A 19,806-nucleotide genomic window follows, 5' to 3' on the forward strand; every position below is an offset into this window, starting at 1 on the left:
GCTGCCCCTAGAGCTTGCTTATTTCTTTACAATTTAGGAAAAATCCTGTAGATTGAACTAAATCATGGGGATGGGGAGCTGGATGTAAAATGAGGGAGGAATAGTGTGCTTAATGAAAGTAGTAAAGATCTGGAGCAGCTACTGTTTGAAAGAAACTCAGGAGACAGAGAGAGATGAATAAAGAGTATCAGGAACTTGAATTGTATTGTGTATAATGGGACAGGTTTTTGTCTTCCTCCAACACTTTTCTGTAGCCTGGGAGCAGGAACAAAGACAAACTGACTCCTAGGTAGGCTTTGTGAAAGGTGAGGTAGACAAGAGAATATCTAGTTACAGAGAAAGCTTCTGACCATGAAGACACAGCTTTGGGGAAGGGGAAGTTCAGTGTAGTAGGAGAGAGCTTAAAAAACAAATTAATTTTTTCCTTTGAAAGTTTAGGCTTTTATAAAAAAAAAATCTGTACTCTGTGTCCACTACTTTTCTATTAGGAGGTGGGTACCATGTTTTATCTTGACTCCTCTGCTATAAGCCTCTGACAGACAAGCTTTTAACAACCTCTTTCTTCTGGTTCTAAAACATCAGGGCAATTTTCCTTGAGAATTTCTTGAAGGATGATTTCTAGGTTCTTTTTTGATCATGGCTTTCAGGTAGTCCAATAATTTTTAAATTATCTCTCCTGGATCTATTTTCCAGGTCAGTGGTTTTTCCCATGAGATACTTCACATTGCCTTCTATTTTTTTCATTTGTTTGGATCTGTTTAATAGTATCTTGATTTCTCACAAAATCACTAGCTTCCATTTGCTCCAGTCTAATTCTGAAGGAATTATTCTCTTCAGTGAGCTTTTGAGATTCCTTTTCCATCTGGCAAATGCAGTTTTTTTAAGGCATTGTTCTCCTCATTGCCTTTTTGAGCCTCTTTTGCCATTTGAGTTAGTCTAATTTTTAAGGTGTTATTTTCTTCAGTCAGGCTGTTGACTGTCTTTTCATGATTTTCTTGCATCATTCTCATTTCTCTTCCCAATTTTTCCTCTACTTCTCTTATTTGGTTTTCAGAATCCTTCTTAAGCTCCTCCATGGCCTGTAACCGGTTTATGTATTTTTTTCTTTTCTTTTTTTTTTAGTCTTCTGTGTATTTATTGTTTTTACAGCAGAATGCCCAACATAGATCATCATAACTGCCAAAGTCAGCTGTGCAAAATAGTATGTATAGTGCTTAAATACAAATGGGAGACATGATTTTTTAAAATAAATACTTAAACACAAATTTATGGTCCTACAAAAGAGCATTTAAACTAGATGGTCTAAGTTGATCTGCCTCCTTGGACCCACAGCAACTGTTATTTTCCCAAAAAACCAATAGAATCAATATACCAAATCATCATCAGTTCCACTGTGTGAATAATGGATCACAATAAATGAGTCCCTTTTTCTAAGAGCTTTTCCTGGCTCCCTGCTCCCCTACAAACATGATCTGGCCTAGATAAAAAGACAACAGGAATTTCTTGAAGGTCAATGGTCCAAAATGCTAAGTATGGTTAAGTATTCTACATGATCTATATTCACTGGTTCCTTTTTTAATTAGGATGTACTTAGATTACTTTCTTCAATTCATCATACAGGACAGGCATGAAAGCTCCACTCATGCCTCTAAGAACATTGGACCAGGCACCCTTGAAGAAAGATTTGCCACCCTCATCTTTAGCAATCTTCTTCCAGCAGTCATTTGTCCCAGTGTACATGATATCAGGTCCTTGGCGACCAGATTGCATCATCATTCTCCGACTTACTATATCAAAGGGATAGGAGACCACACCTGCTACAGCAGTCACTGATTGTGCAATCATCCAGCTTATCATAATGTGAGTGTTCTTCCAATCTGGGAGCATACCTTTTGCTGTATCATAGATTCCAAAGTAAGCTGCTCTATAGATAATGATACCCTGCACTGAGACATTGAAACCTTGATACAAGCCCCAAATTCCATCAGACTTGGTGATTTTCACAAGGCAGTCTCCCAGGCCTTTGAATTCTCTCTCAGTGCCAGATTTTACAACATCAGCTGCCAAGTGGTTTCTCACAAAATTCAAGGGGTGTCTACAGAGCAGAGAGAAGTGGCTCCAGCTGCACCACCAGAAGCAAGATTGCCAGCAAAATACCTCTAAAACTGTGTGTACTTGTCCACTCCTCCCAAAAACACCTGCTTTTACTTATCCTTAAAGGAGAAGTTAAGGGCCTGGGTGGGGAAGTATCTGATGACATTTGCTAAGTTACCCCACCAGAAGGAAAGCACCCTTTGTTCCTTTGGAATTCAGACCATACAATCCATTATGCCTTTGTACTGCTTATCTACAGCAATTTGTTTGCTGGCATTCTGCACCAGCAGTAGCAGCTTAACTCTCTTGATGGGTGCCACCGCAGTCTTGGAGATGGCGGTGGCGATGCCACCAGCCAGGAAGTCCTTGTCGAAGGATATGCCTGTTCTGTCATGGTCACAGAAGGGGAAGGTGCTGGAGGCGGAGGAGGAAAGCTGCTGAGAGAGGGCCCAAAGCTGGGGAACTCCTTATATTTTTCTTGGAAGCTTTTGGTGCAGGAATTCTGACTGTTGAGTTGCTGTAAATATTTTTGTCCATATGGGTTTTTTTCTGCTTCCTTTAATCTCTTTGGGGTATGGCCCTAGTAGTAGTATCTCTGGGTCAAAGGATATTCACAATTCAATAGCTTTTTGTTTTAGTTCCAAATTGTTTTTCAGAATGTCTTTTGTTGTCTTCCTCCTTTTCCATCCTTTTTGCTCCTAAAGTAGGAGTCTAAAGTAGGATTGCTGTGCTTGCTTTGCTTCCTTTGCTTGCTCATGTTGCCACTCAATTACTTGACTTTTGAGCTTTTTGCCACAGTAGAACTCTGCTTTCAGAGAGGAGAGCTTTGTCCCAAATTGCTGGGGTTTTCTCAGCTGCTGGAGCTATTAGTTGGCTGCTCTCTCAGAAGCCTCCACTGGCTCTGGAAAACTGGTTATGCACCCCAGGACCTCCACCCTAGACAGTGATCCAGATCTAAGCAGGTTAAAGCAAGAGTGATTACCCCTCACACTGGTTGCTTGGTCTCCCTACAATCTGCAGGCCAGGAGCTCGGTGGTGGCTGCTCAGGCCGCTGCACCTCAGCCGCTTCTCCCTCTGGGGGAGCAGAGGCCAGACCTCACTCCTGCACCCCCTGTTCCCAAAGTCCACTGACCTCTCACTTTGTCTTTGGCATTTATGGGTTGATAATTCTGTAAACTGCCATAGCTGCTGGTGATCTACTCTCCTTACACCCTTTTACCTGTGGCTGGTTGGGCTGCCCTGGGGCTAAAACTGGGGACTCATTAGGCTCAGCTTCCAGAGCACTTCGATCCACCCTTCCTACTGGCCTGCCAGGCTGTCTTCAGCAGGAGGTTAGTTTCTCGTCACTTTGTGGGTTCTGTAGCTCTAATGTTTGTTTAGAGTAATTTTTTACATGTATTGGAGGAGATGGAAGCAGGAGCCCAGCAGAAGTCCTTTATCTATTTCACCATCTTAGCTCCGCCCCCAACAACCTCTTTCTTAAAATATTCTTGCCATTTTTCTTGTTGAACACTTCACACAATTTTAACCTGACAGAATAATTTTTAAGAATAAAAGATTTATATTATTTTCAAGTCCACATGTTCTCCCTTCTACTTCCTCCCAACCCCCCAGTAATAAAGAAATAGAAAGAATACTCCCATTATAGATATGTGTAATCAAGTAAAATGAATCACTGTATTGGTCATATTAAAAATGTATCTCTGAATACATTACTTTTCAATTAGGACATGGGTAGCTTGTTTCATCTTGATTCCTTTGGAGTTATGGCTGATTCCTTTGTTGATTAGAGTTCCTAAGACTTTCAAGGTTATTTTTCTTTATAATATTGCTCTTCCTACATATATTGTTCTCCTGATTCTGCTCATTTCACTCTTCAACAATTCATCCAAGTTTTCCCAGGTTTCTCTGAAACCGTCCTTTACACCAGGGATGGGGAACCTATAGCCTCGAGACCAAGTATGGTGCTCTAGGTCCTCAAGTGCAGCCCTTTGACTGATTCCAAACTTCACAGAACAAATCTCCTTAATAAAAGAATTTGTTCTAGGGGTGGCTAGGTGGCACAGTGAATAGAGCACTTGACCTGGAATCAGGAGGACCTGAGTTCAAATCTGGTCTCAGAAACTTAACACTTGCCAGCCATGTGACCTTGGGCAAGTCACTTAACCCTGATTGTCCTGCCTTTCCCCCTCCAAAAACAAAACAAAACAAAAAAAAGAATATGTTCTGTAAAACTTGGATTCAGTTGAAAGGCCCCACCCCAAAACCTTAGAAGACCACAAGTGGCCTTGAGGTCACGGATTCCTGCCTACACCATTTCTTGTAACATATGAGTATCCAAAATTTTCATATACCATAATTTGTTCAACTATTTCCCAATTTATAGGCACTTCCTTAGTTTTCAATTCTTTGCTACTATAAAAAGAGCTGCTATAAATATTTTTGTCCATATGGGTTCTTTTCTGCTTCCTTTGATCTCTTTGGGGTATGGCCCTAGTAGGAATATCTCTGGGTCAAAGGATATGCACAATTCATTAGCTTTTTGTTTTAGTTCCAAACTGTTTTTCAGAATGTCTAGATAAGCTTATAGCTCTACCAACAGAGCATTAATATATCTGGTTTTTATAATCTCCTTTAGGGCAGGTATTGTCTTTTGTCTCTTTTGGTATCCCTAGTACTTTGCACAACTCTGGAAACATAATAGACACTTAGGATTATTAATGAAAACTTTTCTCACACCTCCTCCTGCATTTGTTGCTTTCCTTTTTGTGTGTGTGAAGGTGAACTTCAGAGTCATTTTAATGTATATTTCTCTAGTATTGATAGAATATTTTCTTCATATGGTTACTGATAGCTTGAATTTCTCAGAAAACTATTCATACAAATCCTTTGAACATTTATCAATTGGAGAATAGCTTTCATTCTTACAAATTTGAATTAGTTCTTTATTTATCTTAAATATGAGATCTATATCCAAGAAATTTGCTGCAAAGATTTTCCCTCCAATTTCCTGAATCTCTTCTAATTTTAGCTGAATTGATTTTATTCTTACAACAACTATCAATTTTATATAATCAAAATTTTCCATTTTACTTTCTATGATCCAATCTATCTCTTGCTTGGTCACAACTTCTTTATGCATAGATCTGACTTTACATGTTTCTTGACTTTGTTCATGATGTCATCTTTTATATCTAAGTCATGCATCCATTTGGAGCTTGTCTTCATATGTAGTGTGAGATGTCAGTCTATACTTAGTTTCTGCAAAACTGCTTTCTATTTTTTTTGAATAATGAATTCTTACCCCAATAGCTGGGATCTTTAAGTTTATTAAACTCTATGCTTTCTTTGATTTGTTCTTTAATATATCCATTCTTTAGGATTAAATAAATTAGTCTCCAATTAATTTTTTATCTTTGCTTCAAAGCCTCTTTATTAAATGCATTTTTTTTTTTTACTGTATTGTAGTCTACAAAATATGCATTTGATGTGTCTGGTTTCCTGTATGTTTTTGAGTTTTTATGCTCTGATACATGGCTTATTTTTGTGCAGGTGCTATATGTAGCTAAAGTAGGTATAGTCCTTTCTATCCTTATTCAATAATCTCTAGAGGTCTATCTTACTTAATTTTTCCAAAGTTCTATTCAAGTCCCTCATTTAATTTTTAAAAAATTTATCTATGTTTGAGAGGGTTAAATTGAGACCTGCTCCTACTCTTATAGTTTTTTTATTGTCTATTTCTCCCTGTAAGTTAGCTTTTCCTTTAAAAATTTCCTTTAAGAATTTTGATGCTATGCCATTTGATGAATATATGCTTAGTACTAATATTAATTCATTGTCTGTGGTGTTATTTTTTCTTTTAGCAAAATATAGTTTCCCACTTAATTTCTTTTAACTAGGTCTATTTTTGCTGTCGTTTTGTCTAAGGCAATCATTGCCACCTCTTCCTTTTTTACTTCAGCTAAAGCATAATAGAATATGTTTCAGTCTTTTTTTTTTTTAAACATTTAACATTTAGCATTCTCCTGTTTCCTGTGTGTTTTTTATACACAACTCATTGTTGAATTCTGCATTCTAATCCATTTAGCTATTATCTTTCTGTATTATGGATGAGTTTATCCCATTCACATTTACAGTTATGATTTTTAATTGTGTATTTCCCTGCATTCTATTCTCTTATGCTTTTCTTTTTTCTTTGTTTCCCAACCCTTTTAGAGAGTTTATTTGGTTTGAGACTAATCTCTTCTTTATCTATCCTCTTGCTTATCCACCTTCCCTCCTTCTTCTGTCAAGTGAAATGTATTTCTGTATCCAGCTCTGTATGTGTATAATGTGTGTGTATATATGTGTGTATGTGTTTGATGAATTCAGAATAATGTTCAAGTGTTGCCCATTTCCCTCTACCCTCCTTGTTTGTATAGATTTCTACTTGTGTACTCCAATTATGTGAGATAATTTACCCCAGTTTTCCTCTTTTCCCTTCCCCCGCCAGTCTTATTTCTATCCTTCTCCCTTTCCAGTTTTCTTTTTAAGATCATTATTGCATAACAGAAGTCCTCCTAAGCACACTAATTATACTCCCTCTATGATCCCTGATGATGATAGAGGTCTGAGGGGATATATATATAATTTCCTCATATTAGAATGTAAACAGTTCATTCTTGTTTAGTCCTTTATAATTGCTGGTTCATGTTTTATCTCTTTATGCTTCTCTTGACACCTTACTATTATGTTTGTATTTTAAAATTTTCTACTCAGCTTTGGAGTAGAGCTTTTCAATAGTAATGCTTGAATCTTCTATATTTTATTAAAGGCCCATTCTCTCCTCCCTTTCCCCTTTTTAGGATTATATTCAGTTTTGCTGAGTAAGTTATTCTCGGCTATAGGCCTAGATTTTTTGGCTTCTGGAATATTCTATTTCAAGCTCTCCACATTTTTATAGTGGTAACTGCTAAATCTTATATGATCCAGACTATGGTTCCTCAGTACTTGACTGCTTTCTTTTAGACTGTTTTCAGGATTTTTTTCTTTGAGTTGGAAGCTCTGGATTTTTGCTATAATGTTTCTTGGAGTTTTGATTTTGGGGTTTCTTTCAGGAGGTTTCTGGTGGGTTCTGTTTCTACTTTGCTCTCTGGTTCTAAAAGATGTGTTTTCTTTCTTTCTTTTTCGCTTGTTGGAGGGGGAAGGCAGGGCAATTGGGGTTAAGTGGCTTGCCCAAGCTCACATGGCTAGTTTTGCGTTAAGTGTCTGAGGCCAAATTTGAACTCAGGTCCTCCTGACTCCAGGGCCGGTGCTCTATTCACTGAGCCACCTAGCTGCCCCCAATGTGTAGTTTTCTTTAAGATTTCTGATATCTAGGCTCTTCCTTTCCTTTCCTTTTTTGTTCATGCTTTTCAGGTAGAACATTGATTTTTAAATTATGTCTACCTTATCTGTTTTCCAGATCAGTTGTTTTGCTGTGTGATACCTTACATTTCCTTGTAATTTTTTTTTCAATCTTTTGATTTTGTTTTAACATTTGTCTCATGAAATCATTAGCTTCTATCTGGTTGATTCTGATTTGTTTTTATTCCATAAATTAACTCATTTATTGCTAGACTATGGGCTACAGATATTTGATAAGGAGATTTTACTAGTCTTTCAATTGCTTCAGTCCTCTGATGGCAGATTTGACTGTGACTGCAGAGGTGGTATTGTAGGTCTATGCACCACCAGCTACTGTTTTCATATAGACTCTACAATGCCAGATATTCATGGCTCGTCTCTTCATTTTGGTCTTGCCACAGAAGGAGCAGGTATACTTGGCATGCTGACTAATTTCAATTTTCTTTACCATTTTTCAGAGGGATGCACCATAACATGTTCTATATTTACCAACAATTCCAACCTTCTTAGTACATTTAGCCATGTTACTGGTTGTAGGGCTAGAGCTTGGAGAGGCATTGATTTCAGGGAGTTTTTTTCTTGGGCAAGTTTTTGTACCTCTCGTGTCAAGTTATTAATTGTTTTTCCAAATCTTACTTTCATAGCTCCCATTTATTTTCCAATTTTTTTTCTCTAATACTCTTGCTTTTTTTTTAATTAAAAAAATTTTTTTGGAGGGGGAAGGCAATTGGGGTTAAGTAACTTGCCCAAGGTCACACAGCTAGTAAGTGTGTCAAGTATCTGAGGCTGGATTTGAATTCAAGTCCTCCTGACTCCAGGGCCAGTGCTCTATTCACTGCACCACCTAACTGTCCCTATTTGGTTTTAAAAAATCACTTTTAGCTTTAAAAAACAAAACAAAACTCTTGCTTCATCTCTTCCAGTAATTAGAGTTGGTCTTGCGCCTAAGCTGCATTGTCCTTTGGGGCTTTGCTTGTAGATATTTTGGATTCTCTTCTAGGGTTATATGTTTGGCATCCCTGTCACCACAAAAGGACTTTATGGTGGGATTGTTTTTTTGTTTGCTTATTCTTCCAGTTTACTTCTTTACGGCTTTATTATGGCTTCACACTTTGGGAGTGGGGGGGGGGGGGGGGAGATGTCTAGACTAAGCATTTGTTGTATTGGGTTCTTCTTGTGGGTATTGAATATTGTGTTATTTTAGTATTTCAGAAACAGTTCAAGCTAGGCACCTGCAAGCTTCTGATGCTCCCAAAGTGATCTGATTCAGGGCAAAGTCTCTTCATGGTTTTACTGGACTGAGTGCTGCAGGTTCATGATCTGGGTTTCAGCCTGTGAAACACTTCTATTGACTTGTCCCTGCTTGGAAATTCCAGGAGACTATTGCTGGATTCAGTCACTATCAACCAGCTAGGAAGTTCTGCAGATTCAAAGCAACAGATCTGTCATCTGCCCTTTGGTCTGGGATTCCTACTCTGATTCTTCTTTTTATTTGTTTTCAGTGAGGCAATCAGGGTTATGTTTCTTGCTCAGGGTCACACAACTAGTAAGTGTCAAGTACCTGAGGCTGGATTTGAACTTGGGTTCTCCTGCCTCCAAGGGCTGGTGTTCTATCCTGTGCAACCTAGCTGCCCTGACTTCAATAATCTATGGTACATTTCCAACTGGGCTTTTGCCTGGAGCTAAGACCCTACTCAATTTCTGGTGGCAGAGCTCCTGCTTGTTTTTGAACTTGTTTCTGAACATAGCCTAGGGTCTACAAATGCTCCTTAGCCAAGAATGCAACTCCTGGGCACCAATCCCCTTCTAGTCTACCTTGGATCTGTGACCTGGAAGAGGATGGTGATAGAACTGCCAGTTGGCACCTGTTGCTGGATTCTGAGGTTTTTATGCCATAATATGGGCTTGGAAATTTTTTTTTTTGTTTTTGGGCTCAGCCTAGGTCCTCTTTCCCTGGGTGTGACAATGCTCTGCCTCATAAGCTCCTGGTCAGACCCAATACCTAGCTTTCACAAACCTCTCTGTCTCCCTATGCCAACTTGGGCTGGAAAAATGACTTGATCTTTTTTTCATGGATTTCTAGATCATGACTTGGTATGGTATGTTTTCTAGAGCTCTTTGGAGAAACTTTCATTTCTTCTTGCTATTCTGTTCTCTTAAAGAATAATTTTTGAAAAGCTATAGTTTTCTCAATTTCTCATATACTTCCTTAAATTGAGTATTGGGTCTTCTTGTCTATAGCAGCAAATTGGGCTGATACATGGAGCCCATGATTCATTAAGTAGTTTTGGTTCTTTTCTTATAAGTGCATTTTCCTTTTTTTTTTTTTTTTGGCAACAAAGCAACAGGACTCATCCTGTCATTTGCAGCCCCCTTTCAAAGAATTGTCCTGCAATTTTGCCCTCAATTCAGATCCATCTCTACAAAATAACTTACTGTCATCTGTATACTTGGAGAGTTATTTGCACACTCTCTCTTTCTAAATCTTTTACACACTTCTTAAATAAGACTGGCTATGTAACACCAGCTCCTGGGGGGGGCCTGTGTTTACATTTCTCCATTTAGATGTATACCTATAGTTACTTATCTTTTCCTGTCTCTAAGCCAGGAATCATTTGAGCCCTGGTGTAAGATTTGTTTGCTCCTTCAATATTTTTAAACTTTCTATAATACTTCCCCCTTTTGCCTATTTTTTTTTCCTCACATTTTTCAGCTTAGTTTTCCCAGTCAGATCATAAACTCCTCAAGTTCAGGGATCTGGGCACAGCAATCAGTTAGTAGTTCTATGTTTATAAAGTTATCTGTAAGTTAATCAACAGATAAGAATTTATAGGTAGATTTCTGAAAGAAAAAAACACCTTTTTTGGGGAGGAGAAATTTTATAGGTAGATTTTGAATTCAGAAGCCATCCCTGATTTCTTTACCTTGTTAGAGCTTTCTTTATTTCTCAATTTTCTTTGTACAACAGAAAAAGTAACTAGAGTCAAGGTATTAAGCTAGTCTAGCTGAGTCCATGTTCCTTGAAGGATGGCCAGCCAATTCCCTAGCCTTCAATGGAAATCTTATAGTTATGTCTTGTTCTCTCTTTTCCGTTCTCAAGATGTTAGCTGAAAATGGATGGAAAAGACAAAAAAGGCAAAAAGGACAAAAAGGGAAAAAATGTGAACAAGAAAGCAGTATGTTGGAACCTTGTTCTGGCCTAAGGGATTGGTAGATATTCCCCACTTACAATGGGAAGAGGAGGGTCACTTACAAGTAGAAGTATACTACATCTAACACCCAGGGAAGTAAGTCATAATTCTGAAACAACTGGCTTGCTGCTCATAACTGGACCATCAACCATGTTTCTCTGGAAAGGATCCATCAGACATTGTCACTGTCACCTCTACCAAGGTTAGTTTTTTGGGTATAAAAGTTTCAAATCATATTACTGATACTTCAAGAAGAGGCTGAGTTAATAAACATTTATTAAATAGCTACTATGTGCCAAGTTCTATGTTAAGTGCTGAGGATAAAAAGGAAGGCAAATAACTATGTACAAACAAGATATACATGGGATAAATCGAAGATAATCACAGAGGGGAGGGACTAGAGTTAAGGGAGATTAACAAAGGTTTCTTGTAGAAGGTGGGATGTGTAAACAAAGACAACAAATTTCAACACAGAAAAAGAAATAAGGGACTAAAAGAGTGGTGTAAAACATATATATGTGTATGTATATACACACACATTTTATATACAAATATAAATATTTTATATACATACACACATATATAACAGCAGACTCTCTATATAACATATATATAGATATTATATTTATAACATATAATATCTATATAACAGAAGAGCAGCTTCTGCCAGAAATCAAGAAGATTCCTCAATTCTATGACTCCCTGCATTCAACATTCTATCTCTCCTGTGGAGTTTATCTTCACAAATTAGTATTTTATATGCCTTGTGAAGAAATCTTAATATTTGGAATAGAAAAAAAAGGAAGAAAAGAAAAATAAGAGTTATATGATGCCACCTGGAAGAATGAATGAGAAGTCTCTCCTGACACAGTAATTCACACCAATGCTGTTACAATATAAGAGAGGGTCAAGGGATTACCCAGGGTTTGCCATGTTTTACCAAAATTCCAAGTCCTTTTACTACTAAGCCACTGCATGGCTATGAACAGCTGGGAAATTAATCATTCCCAAAGGTCCCAAGTACTGAATCACCATGTCTCTGGAAGTTTCCCTGGAACTTGCTCCTTGGAATGGCCCATAAAAGCCAATTCAACCTTCATCACATTTGTCCTATACTTATTTAGGTATGTGTTGTACCTTTATCCTTTTATTCCCTAGTAGTATGGAAGCTCCTTCTTAGTAATCCCCTTAGTATACCACCTAGAATAGTGACTGGCACCTAGTAAGGAACTAAATGTTCACTGAATTAAGCTGAATTGAATTTGTTGAATCTGATCTCTAAGATAGTTACTACCCCAACCTCCCTTTCCAGTGTTTTCCAGGATTCCAAAGAATCCCCTTTTCCCTGCTCCTTATTATATTCTTCTTTGATAACCGGACATCTCCTCCAGATGGGGTACCTGGGGTCTAGATCAATTTGTGAAACCAACTTGTAAAACCAGTCTGTTCAGTTGTAACTGCAATTTGTCCTTTCCCATCCTTGAGCTCTGCCCCTTCTCCCTATCCCACACTCCACCTAGGCAACACCCAGTGACCCCTTTGTTCTTACTTAATCTCTTCATTTCTTCTGGGCCTGACCCACACCCTCCTTTGTCCTTACCTTTTGTCTCCTTGACCTGGCCCAAATCTTATCTAAACTATCTATTCACATGCTCCTCTTGGTCAGCTCTGACCTTTGTCTATGCACTGAGGCCCCTCCCATCTGGTCAGCCCTGACAATGGCAGCCCTATCCTTTAAAGGTAAAAGCATGTACCCCTCTCACTTGCAGGTCCCCTAAAGGACTCTTGCCCCCTTCTCATGGAAGCCTAACAATAAACTTCTACAACTCTCACTCCAATTAAGCCTGAGACCTTGAATTCTTTCCAGATGATATTGCAGGCTTTCTGGTCTTAGATAAGATCAGAATTCCTGCTGAACCTATTGGGATCCCGTCCCCCATCATTCCCAACCTTGACTATTCCAAAACTGGAATACATCAACTAGTGTTCCCCCACTTCCAGTGAGTATTTATTTAGTAGGTGCTTGTTGAAATTAATATAAAAAGAATGGTGGTCAAACACATAAAACTAGCTAGTACATGATCCCAGTATAGTGCTCTGTCTGCAAAGTTGGAGGAATCTTCTGCAAAGTTTATATTTGGCTCATCCAGAATCCTGCTTCCATTCCTGGCTCAGCCAGAGTCCTGTTTCCACTCCTGGCTCAGCAGTTATATGGAAGATAATGTGGGACTTGTCAGAGGTCTTCATTTATGAGCAATCTTAAATCTATAGGTCTTCTAGTCCCAGAGTCAGGGCCACCAGTGAAACTAGGCTACAGAATACAAACTTTGCACAGGGTAAATTTTTACTGTCAGATCCGTAAACATAGTTCCTTTCAATAACACCCACCCACACAGATAGTGATCACTACAGAGATAATAATCACAGTCATTTTCAAACATGAATACAGTGTCCACACAAACTACTATACCTTTGACCTTATTCTTATCTCTTATCATAGGGGACCTGAATGTCCTATTAATTTCTGGGCTGCCTCTGAAGGTTCTTGGCTCATCATTAACTTTCAGAGATTATATTCTAAATTAGAGGTGCTAGTAAATGTAATGCTGAAGCCCATAGCAGTCTAATCAAAAATGAGAGAGGATCACTGATAGAGGTAAGTCAATCAACAAGCATTTGTTAAGTGGTACCTACCATGTTTCCCTGATAAGACACTGTCTTATTAATTTTTTTGGACAGAAAAACACCAGAGGGCTTATTTTCAGGGGAGGGCTTATTTTAATGAACATTGACAGCAATTTTAATAAACAGGTAAATGTGAACAAAAAAATGTACCTTTATTCAATAAGCAAATCACTGGGGAAGAACAGGATGACGCGCTCACTGCTGCAGCTCTGATTGGATGCAGCTCGGAGTGCGGCATGCATTTCAGGGGGGGAGGGGGGACGGTGCATACAGAGGGTACTGTAATGTAGCGTATACAGAGGGTACTGTAATGTAGCGTATAGCGCAGGGGATCACCTTCACTACAGTAGCAATCTCAATAGGGCTTATTTTCGGGATAGGTCTTATTATTGGGGAAACACGGGTAGCAAGCCAGGCACCAAGCTAAGTGCGGGCCTAAACAAAGAAAACATAGTCCATGCCCTCAAGGAGCTCACATTTGAATGGGGGAGACAGAATGCTGACTACTATTTTTACAGGAAATATGCAGGATAATTGGGAGGTAAAGGAAGAAAGGCCTTAACTGAGATAGGGGGAAGGAGGTAGGAGACCAGGAAAGTGGGGAGACCAACAGGAAGGCCCTCTTGAAGAAGGCAGGATTTGAACAGACACTTAAAAAGCCAGGGGGAGAGGAAAGACAAGAGGTTGAAATGAGGAGGGAAAGTATTCCAGTTGCAAGGGGATAGTCGCCTAATAACTATGGAGTCCACAGAAAGGACTGTGTTCAAGAAACAACAAGAAAGTTAGTGTTGCAGCAGAGAGAAATAACATATAAGACCACCAGAAAGAAGGGTCTAAATTGTGAAGAGCTTTTAAAAAATTCTTACTGGATTGTTAAGTCTTTGAGGGCAAAATATGATATCCAGGTTTTTGTTCATGGCTTTCAGGTAGTCCAATGATTCATAAGCGTTTTCCCATTAATCTGTTTTCTAGGTCACATATTTTTGCTATAAGAGCTCTTATATTTTCTTTTTTTTCAGTCTTTTGATTTTATATTTCTTGTATCATGGAGTCATTAGCTTCTATCTGGTTGATTTTAATTCAGGGATTTTTTCCCCCTTGGGCAAGGTTTTGTACCTGTTATGCTAATTCTTTAATTCTTTCTTTTGTAGTTTACTTCTTTCTCTAGTGTCATTTTATTCATAAAAACATTTCAAACTTTAAAAAAAAACTCCTGCTTCATTTCTGCCAAGAATTCTACTTGAATCTGTGCCTAAGCTGTGTTTTTCTTTGAAGTTTTACTTGTAGATATTTTAGAGTCCTTCTCTTTCTTCTAGATTTGTATTTTGAGTGTCCTTGTCATCATAATAGCTTTCTTATAGTGGGATTCTTTTTTCTTTATTCTTCTAGCCTCTTCTTCACTTAGAACTTGATGCTAGGACTAGGCTCTCTTCACACTTCTGGAGAAAAATTTGGGCTAGTGATACTGTTGCTTTTTTGGGATACTGAGTACTGTGCTTTTCCGGGATCTCTGGGACAGCTCAGGGGACCTCAAAGTTTTCAGTGCTTCCAAAGTGATCTGATCCAGTTCAAAGTTTGACCATAGTCTACCTGGTCTGAACTCTGAAGGTTTCCAACTTAAGTTTGGTTTTGAGCAACAGTAGCTGCTGGACTCAGCCAATGTAAGACAGCTGGGAAGCTCTGCTGGTCAAGAGTGGTAAAACTGCAAACTTCCCTTCGTTCTGAGATTCCTACCCTGGTTATTCTTTTGCAGGCTTCAGACAGGACTAGAACTTGGAATTTACAGTGTGCTCTTCTCCTGGCATGGGTCAATGTTTCTGCTTCTGAAATTGCTCCTCTTGGTATACTGCAACACTTTTTACCCAGGTCCCCTCCCACATTCATCCCAGGTCCTGAACTTGGGTAGTGAGTGACAGAGCTAGCTGTTCCTGCAGTCTGCACAAGGTTATGGTGCCCTAGTACAGCTTTTCTGTTCGGGTGTACAGGCTCTTCCCTTCCTGAAGTCCTCCACACAACATACTCTTCCCCAGAATTTTACCCCAGTGTTCACAGACCTCTCTGCTTCTCTCCCTATGCTAACCTGGGCTAGGAAACCTACTAGGGATTTTTTTCTTACAATTTCCCTGATCTAGATTCAGTCTGATGGAGTACCTGGGGTCTAGGTCAATTTGTGGAACCAATTTGTAAAACCAGTCTGTGCAGTTGTAACTGCAATTTGTATTGTAAAACTGTAATCTGTGAAATCCCTTTCCCAGCCTTGGGCTCTGCCCCTTCCCCCTATCTGAACATCTTGTGACTCCTTTGTTCTTACTTAATCTTGTCATGTCTCCTCCGGTCTGGGTCTGGCCCACATACTCCTTTGTCCTTGCTCAAATCTCATCTAAACTAGCTATGCACTAAAGTCACAAGTTCCTCTCAGTCAGCTCTAACCTTTATCTATGCACTGAGGTCCCTCCCGTCTGGTCAGCCCTGACCATGGCAGCCCTACCCTTTAAAAGCAAAAGCACGTTCCCCTCTCACTCGCAGGTCCCCTAAGGACTCTTGCCTGCTGTAAAGGCGTAAAAAAATAAACTTTCTCGACTCTAACTCCAAGTAAGGCTGAGCTGAATTCTTTCCAGACGCCACCGCAGGTTTCCTGGTCTTGGATAAGGTCAGGGTTCCTGCTGAACCTATTGGGGTTCTGTCCCTCACCAAGTCTGGAGGATTTCCTAGATCTGTTTGGAAGGGTCTGAGGGGGGGTGTTTACTGTGCTCTTCCTGATATTTAGTCATCTTGGCTCTGCTTCTTAATACAGTTTTAACAGGCAGCTCATTGGGGTACCTGTATAAGACGTACTGGAGTCATAATAATGGATCAATCTTAATTTTGAATCTTTCTCAGGTGAAGACATAGGAGCGATAAGAAGCATTGTAGAAGTGAATTCACAAAACTGGTAGCAGAACTTTGAAGACTTGTTTGTTTTCCTTCCATTGTGGCCTACTCTTGGTTGGCCACTCTCTTGACATCTCTGTTAGCAGAAAAGAACTATTGGAGGAATAGAGAATTCTGTAACCAAATTTTACCCATGATTAAAAAAGGACTATACCAAGAAAAAAAACACGGCAAGGTCAGGTTGTATATCTCAGTCTAAAACTTAGGCAGAACCATAACTACAGCATGTCAACAAAGGCCCAATACAGTCTAATACAATAGTCTAAAGACTATAGTAAGTATCTTCAATCATTATTTATGCCGATATCTCACTTGTCTATGTAAAGGAGAAAGAAATATTTGCATGCCAAACGGGAATAGTATGAGATATATTAGAACACGAAAGAGTTCTATGTTCTATATTAATCCCCAACAAAGCATGGCAAAGATAGCTATGTATTTTGCAGTTTGAAAAACAGATAATCGATGTCTTGGATGATTTTGGCAGATATGTGGATGGATTGGAGTGGTGGGTTTGAAAGGAGGAGAGTATTGCAAGAGTCTAGGTGAGAGGCTAATGAAGAAGATAACTAAGACTAATGCCCCGTGCATGAAGAGAAGGGGGCAGGTGAAAGAGATACAGAGTTGGAATCACAAAGTCTTTGCAACTGCTCCAACAGCCAGGACTAGCAAGGTCAGCAGGAATAGGCGGCCGAGCCTAGTCCCCTGCCCGGTACATGTGAGTCTCTAGTAACGGGTCCCGCCTCTCAAAGCAGGCACCACGTGCCTCGAACGATCAATCACGACACGTGCGCTTTGGGGACTGCCTTCGATGCTACGTCACAAAAGCTCCCTTCCTTCGTCTCTCAGCCCGGCCGCCGGCCCCAAGTTGAGCGACCGCCGTAGCCCTAGGGCTTGCCCGGAACAGAACTACCGTACTGACACAACGTGAACTTTCGCCTTTTCCCCCTCCTATTTCCCCCATTCCCCTTCCCCCTCCCACCTTCCTTTCCTCCAATCAAGTTTTTCCACAAATGAGGCGGCAGAGAGGACGCGAAGGGCGGGATTTCGCATGGTTCGGTGTCAGCCGATTTGTCCTCCTTTCGTTCCAGTGAGCGAGGAGGATTGAAGTTGTATTAAGGGCTGCCGACGTCCGTTTGCGCGCTGACGTACCACGGCCTGGGACCGGCTGCGCGTGCGCCCCGGGGCCGGCCGCGCGTGCGCGGAAGTGGAGTGGGGTCGGGGCGGGGGGTGGGGTGGGAGGTGGAGCTTGGAGCTTTCACATTCCCTGAGCCTTTAGCTCTCACGTCGAGCCGGGTCTTGTGCCGGCTCCTCCACGCTTCTGAGGCTGCTGCGGCGGCAGTCTGTGCCTCCCCTTCTCCTCTTCCTCCTCACTTTCATCATGGCTTTCAGTTACGAGTACGTGACTCCCGAGCAGCTGGCCGGCTTCGATAAATACAAGGTAGCGGGGACTCCATCCTCCCTCCCTTCATCCTCCCTCCATCCTCGCGTCCCCTGGCCCCGGGACTGGGCGGGATCAGGGCGGGCTGCCACCCCCGAGGGGATCAGTCCAAGTCTGGCTCCCTACAGCTGGGAGCGGGCGCTCCTAAGGGCGCCTGGGACCCCGATCCGGGAGTAGCGCCGGCCGCTGACACCTCCCTCCACCTGTCCGGCTGCGTGGCGGTGGAAAGAGCGCTGGGTGTGGACGCCGAGGTCCTGGCATCCTGAGCTCCCAGTGTCGCCTTGGGCGAATCGTTTCCCCTCTGGGGGCCTCAGTTTCCTTTTCTGTTTTATGAAAGAATTGGGCTGAAGGGTAGCGAAAGGGGCTGCCTCTTACCAGCTTTGGCTCCGCTTTGTCCCATACTCTGAGCTGGTGGGAAGTGCAGACGAGCAGGGGGAAATTCCCTGCCCAACTATTGTAGGACCCTAAAATGTAGAGCTAGGAGAGACCCCAGGGGCTGTGTCCTACCGTCCCCCTTTCCATGAGAGGACGCTCGCCCCAGGTGGCGAGACTAGGTGTAGGTGGGAAGTTGCTTCCTTTCCCTGCACCTCTATCCCATAGCAGTCAGCTTCAGAGATTTCACACATTTCTCCTTGATAGTCCCAACTTTCTTTGCTGGTGTCAATCTTCTAGTGCAGCTCAGCTGAAAGAGTACAGTTGATAGTGCCCGTGCTTTTAGAATTATCGTGATTTTCCGAAAGCAATGTTGTTGTGCTCTGACAAGAAATGCAAAATTCATGACGGCAGCTCTAATTCAGTTCAGTTCAACAATGACTTGTACCAGGTATTGTTTTCGGAAAATGATAACAAATGAATATCAAGGAGCTTACTTTTTGCTATTTCTCTGGAAGCATTTGGTTGCTTTCTATTCTATAAGAGTACATTGAAAATTGCATATAGAAGCAAGGTTATATTACTTTGAAGCACTAGAATTGGAAGGACCATGGGAAGAGTTCATCTCCTTCATTCCTCTGTTTTGATCAGACTTGAACCTAACCTGTGTTAGAAACCTGAGAATCTAATTTGTTTTTAGACACATCTGGAGAAAGAGATTCCACAGTCTCTTTGGCAACTTGTGCCAGTGTTTAAAAACTCTCATTGGCAGGAAATTCTTAATTCAGGTCTCTTTGTGTTTAGCTTAATCTCAACCTCTTTGCTGACCTCTGTTCTGGCACGAAACTAGCAAACTTTTGTGTGTTGTTGACTAAAAGAAAAAGTTCTCCCTTTTCCTCCTCATTTTGTTTTTAAAAATCAAATTTTAGCAAGATATACATTTCATTTACAGCACATCCTTACCATCAATGCATTATCTGTTGTTTATTTAAAAACAAACTTCACTAAGTTTTCTGCATTCACCAGAAATTTTGATGTGATTTTTCTCTTAACTTCCCCCTGTTTAGTTTCCTAACTGTTATCCAACCTGGCAAGCAAAGGTCAATTCAGCAATAGGTCAATGTTCTCCAAGGTGGAATTTCTGTGCTTTTATTACAGTGAGTTCAATAAAGCCAAAGTGTAAGTGTATATATGTAAATAGATAATCAGCATTTATGTTATATATATTATTAATTTTGGGGGGGAACTAAACCTGCTATTTCAGTAGTATAGGAAACACCCCATGAGGAAACTTCTTATAAGGGTACAAATTGGCACCCGCTTTGCAACTTGTAGACTTCTTGAGAGTTGCTTGTGACATTGAGAGGTTAAGTGGCTTATCAAGGGTCATACAGGCTCTGTGAGAGAGGGAATCATTAGTTAAGTGATATAGAAGAAGGAAATATCTGCAGTTGTCTAAGGATTACATTATTTAGATAATTCTACATCAGAGTTTGGGGACCCTTATGGGGAATATATATGCTGTTAGAAACAGCTAGGTAGTGCATTGAATAGAGCACCCTCCCTGGAGTCAGGAGGACCTGGGTTGGATTCCAGCCTCAGACACTTAACACAAAAAGTAGCCATGTGACCCGTGGGCAAGTCATTTAACCCCAATTGCCCTCCAGAAAGCAAAAAAAAAAAAAAAAAAAAAAAAAAAAAAAAAAA

The 19,806-nt window shown here is 40.5% G+C and overlaps 1 protein-coding gene and 1 pseudogene across 3 annotated transcripts in view; one reads left to right on the plus strand and one right to left on the minus strand.

Annotated features, from left to right (window-relative positions):
- Positions 1 to 1,092: 1,092 nt before the first annotated feature.
- LOC138148982 (ADP/ATP translocase 3-like) lies at positions 1,093 to 17,666 on the minus strand (annotated as a pseudogene).
- The window catches only part of SELENOI (selenoprotein I), a 44,948-nt gene continuing 42,649 nt past the window's right edge, over positions 17,508 to 19,806 (plus strand). For all 3 annotated transcript variants that reach the window (XM_069072013.1, XM_069072014.1, XM_069072015.1), the window contains exon 1: positions 17,508 to 17,727. In XM_069072013.1, the coding sequence (XP_068928114.1) occupies positions 17,668 to 17,727 (60 nt within the window). In that variant the 5' untranslated portion in view covers positions 17,508 to 17,667. The remainder of the gene's footprint in view (positions 17,728 to 19,806) is intronic.

This window comes from Petaurus breviceps, unplaced genomic scaffold (assembly GCF_028583685.1).
Source record: "Petaurus breviceps papuanus isolate PSGF00001 unplaced genomic scaffold, PetGlider_PUasm1.0 90845, whole genome shotgun sequence".
Classification (NCBI taxonomy): domain Eukaryota; kingdom Metazoa; phylum Chordata; class Mammalia; order Diprotodontia; family Petauridae; genus Petaurus; species Petaurus breviceps.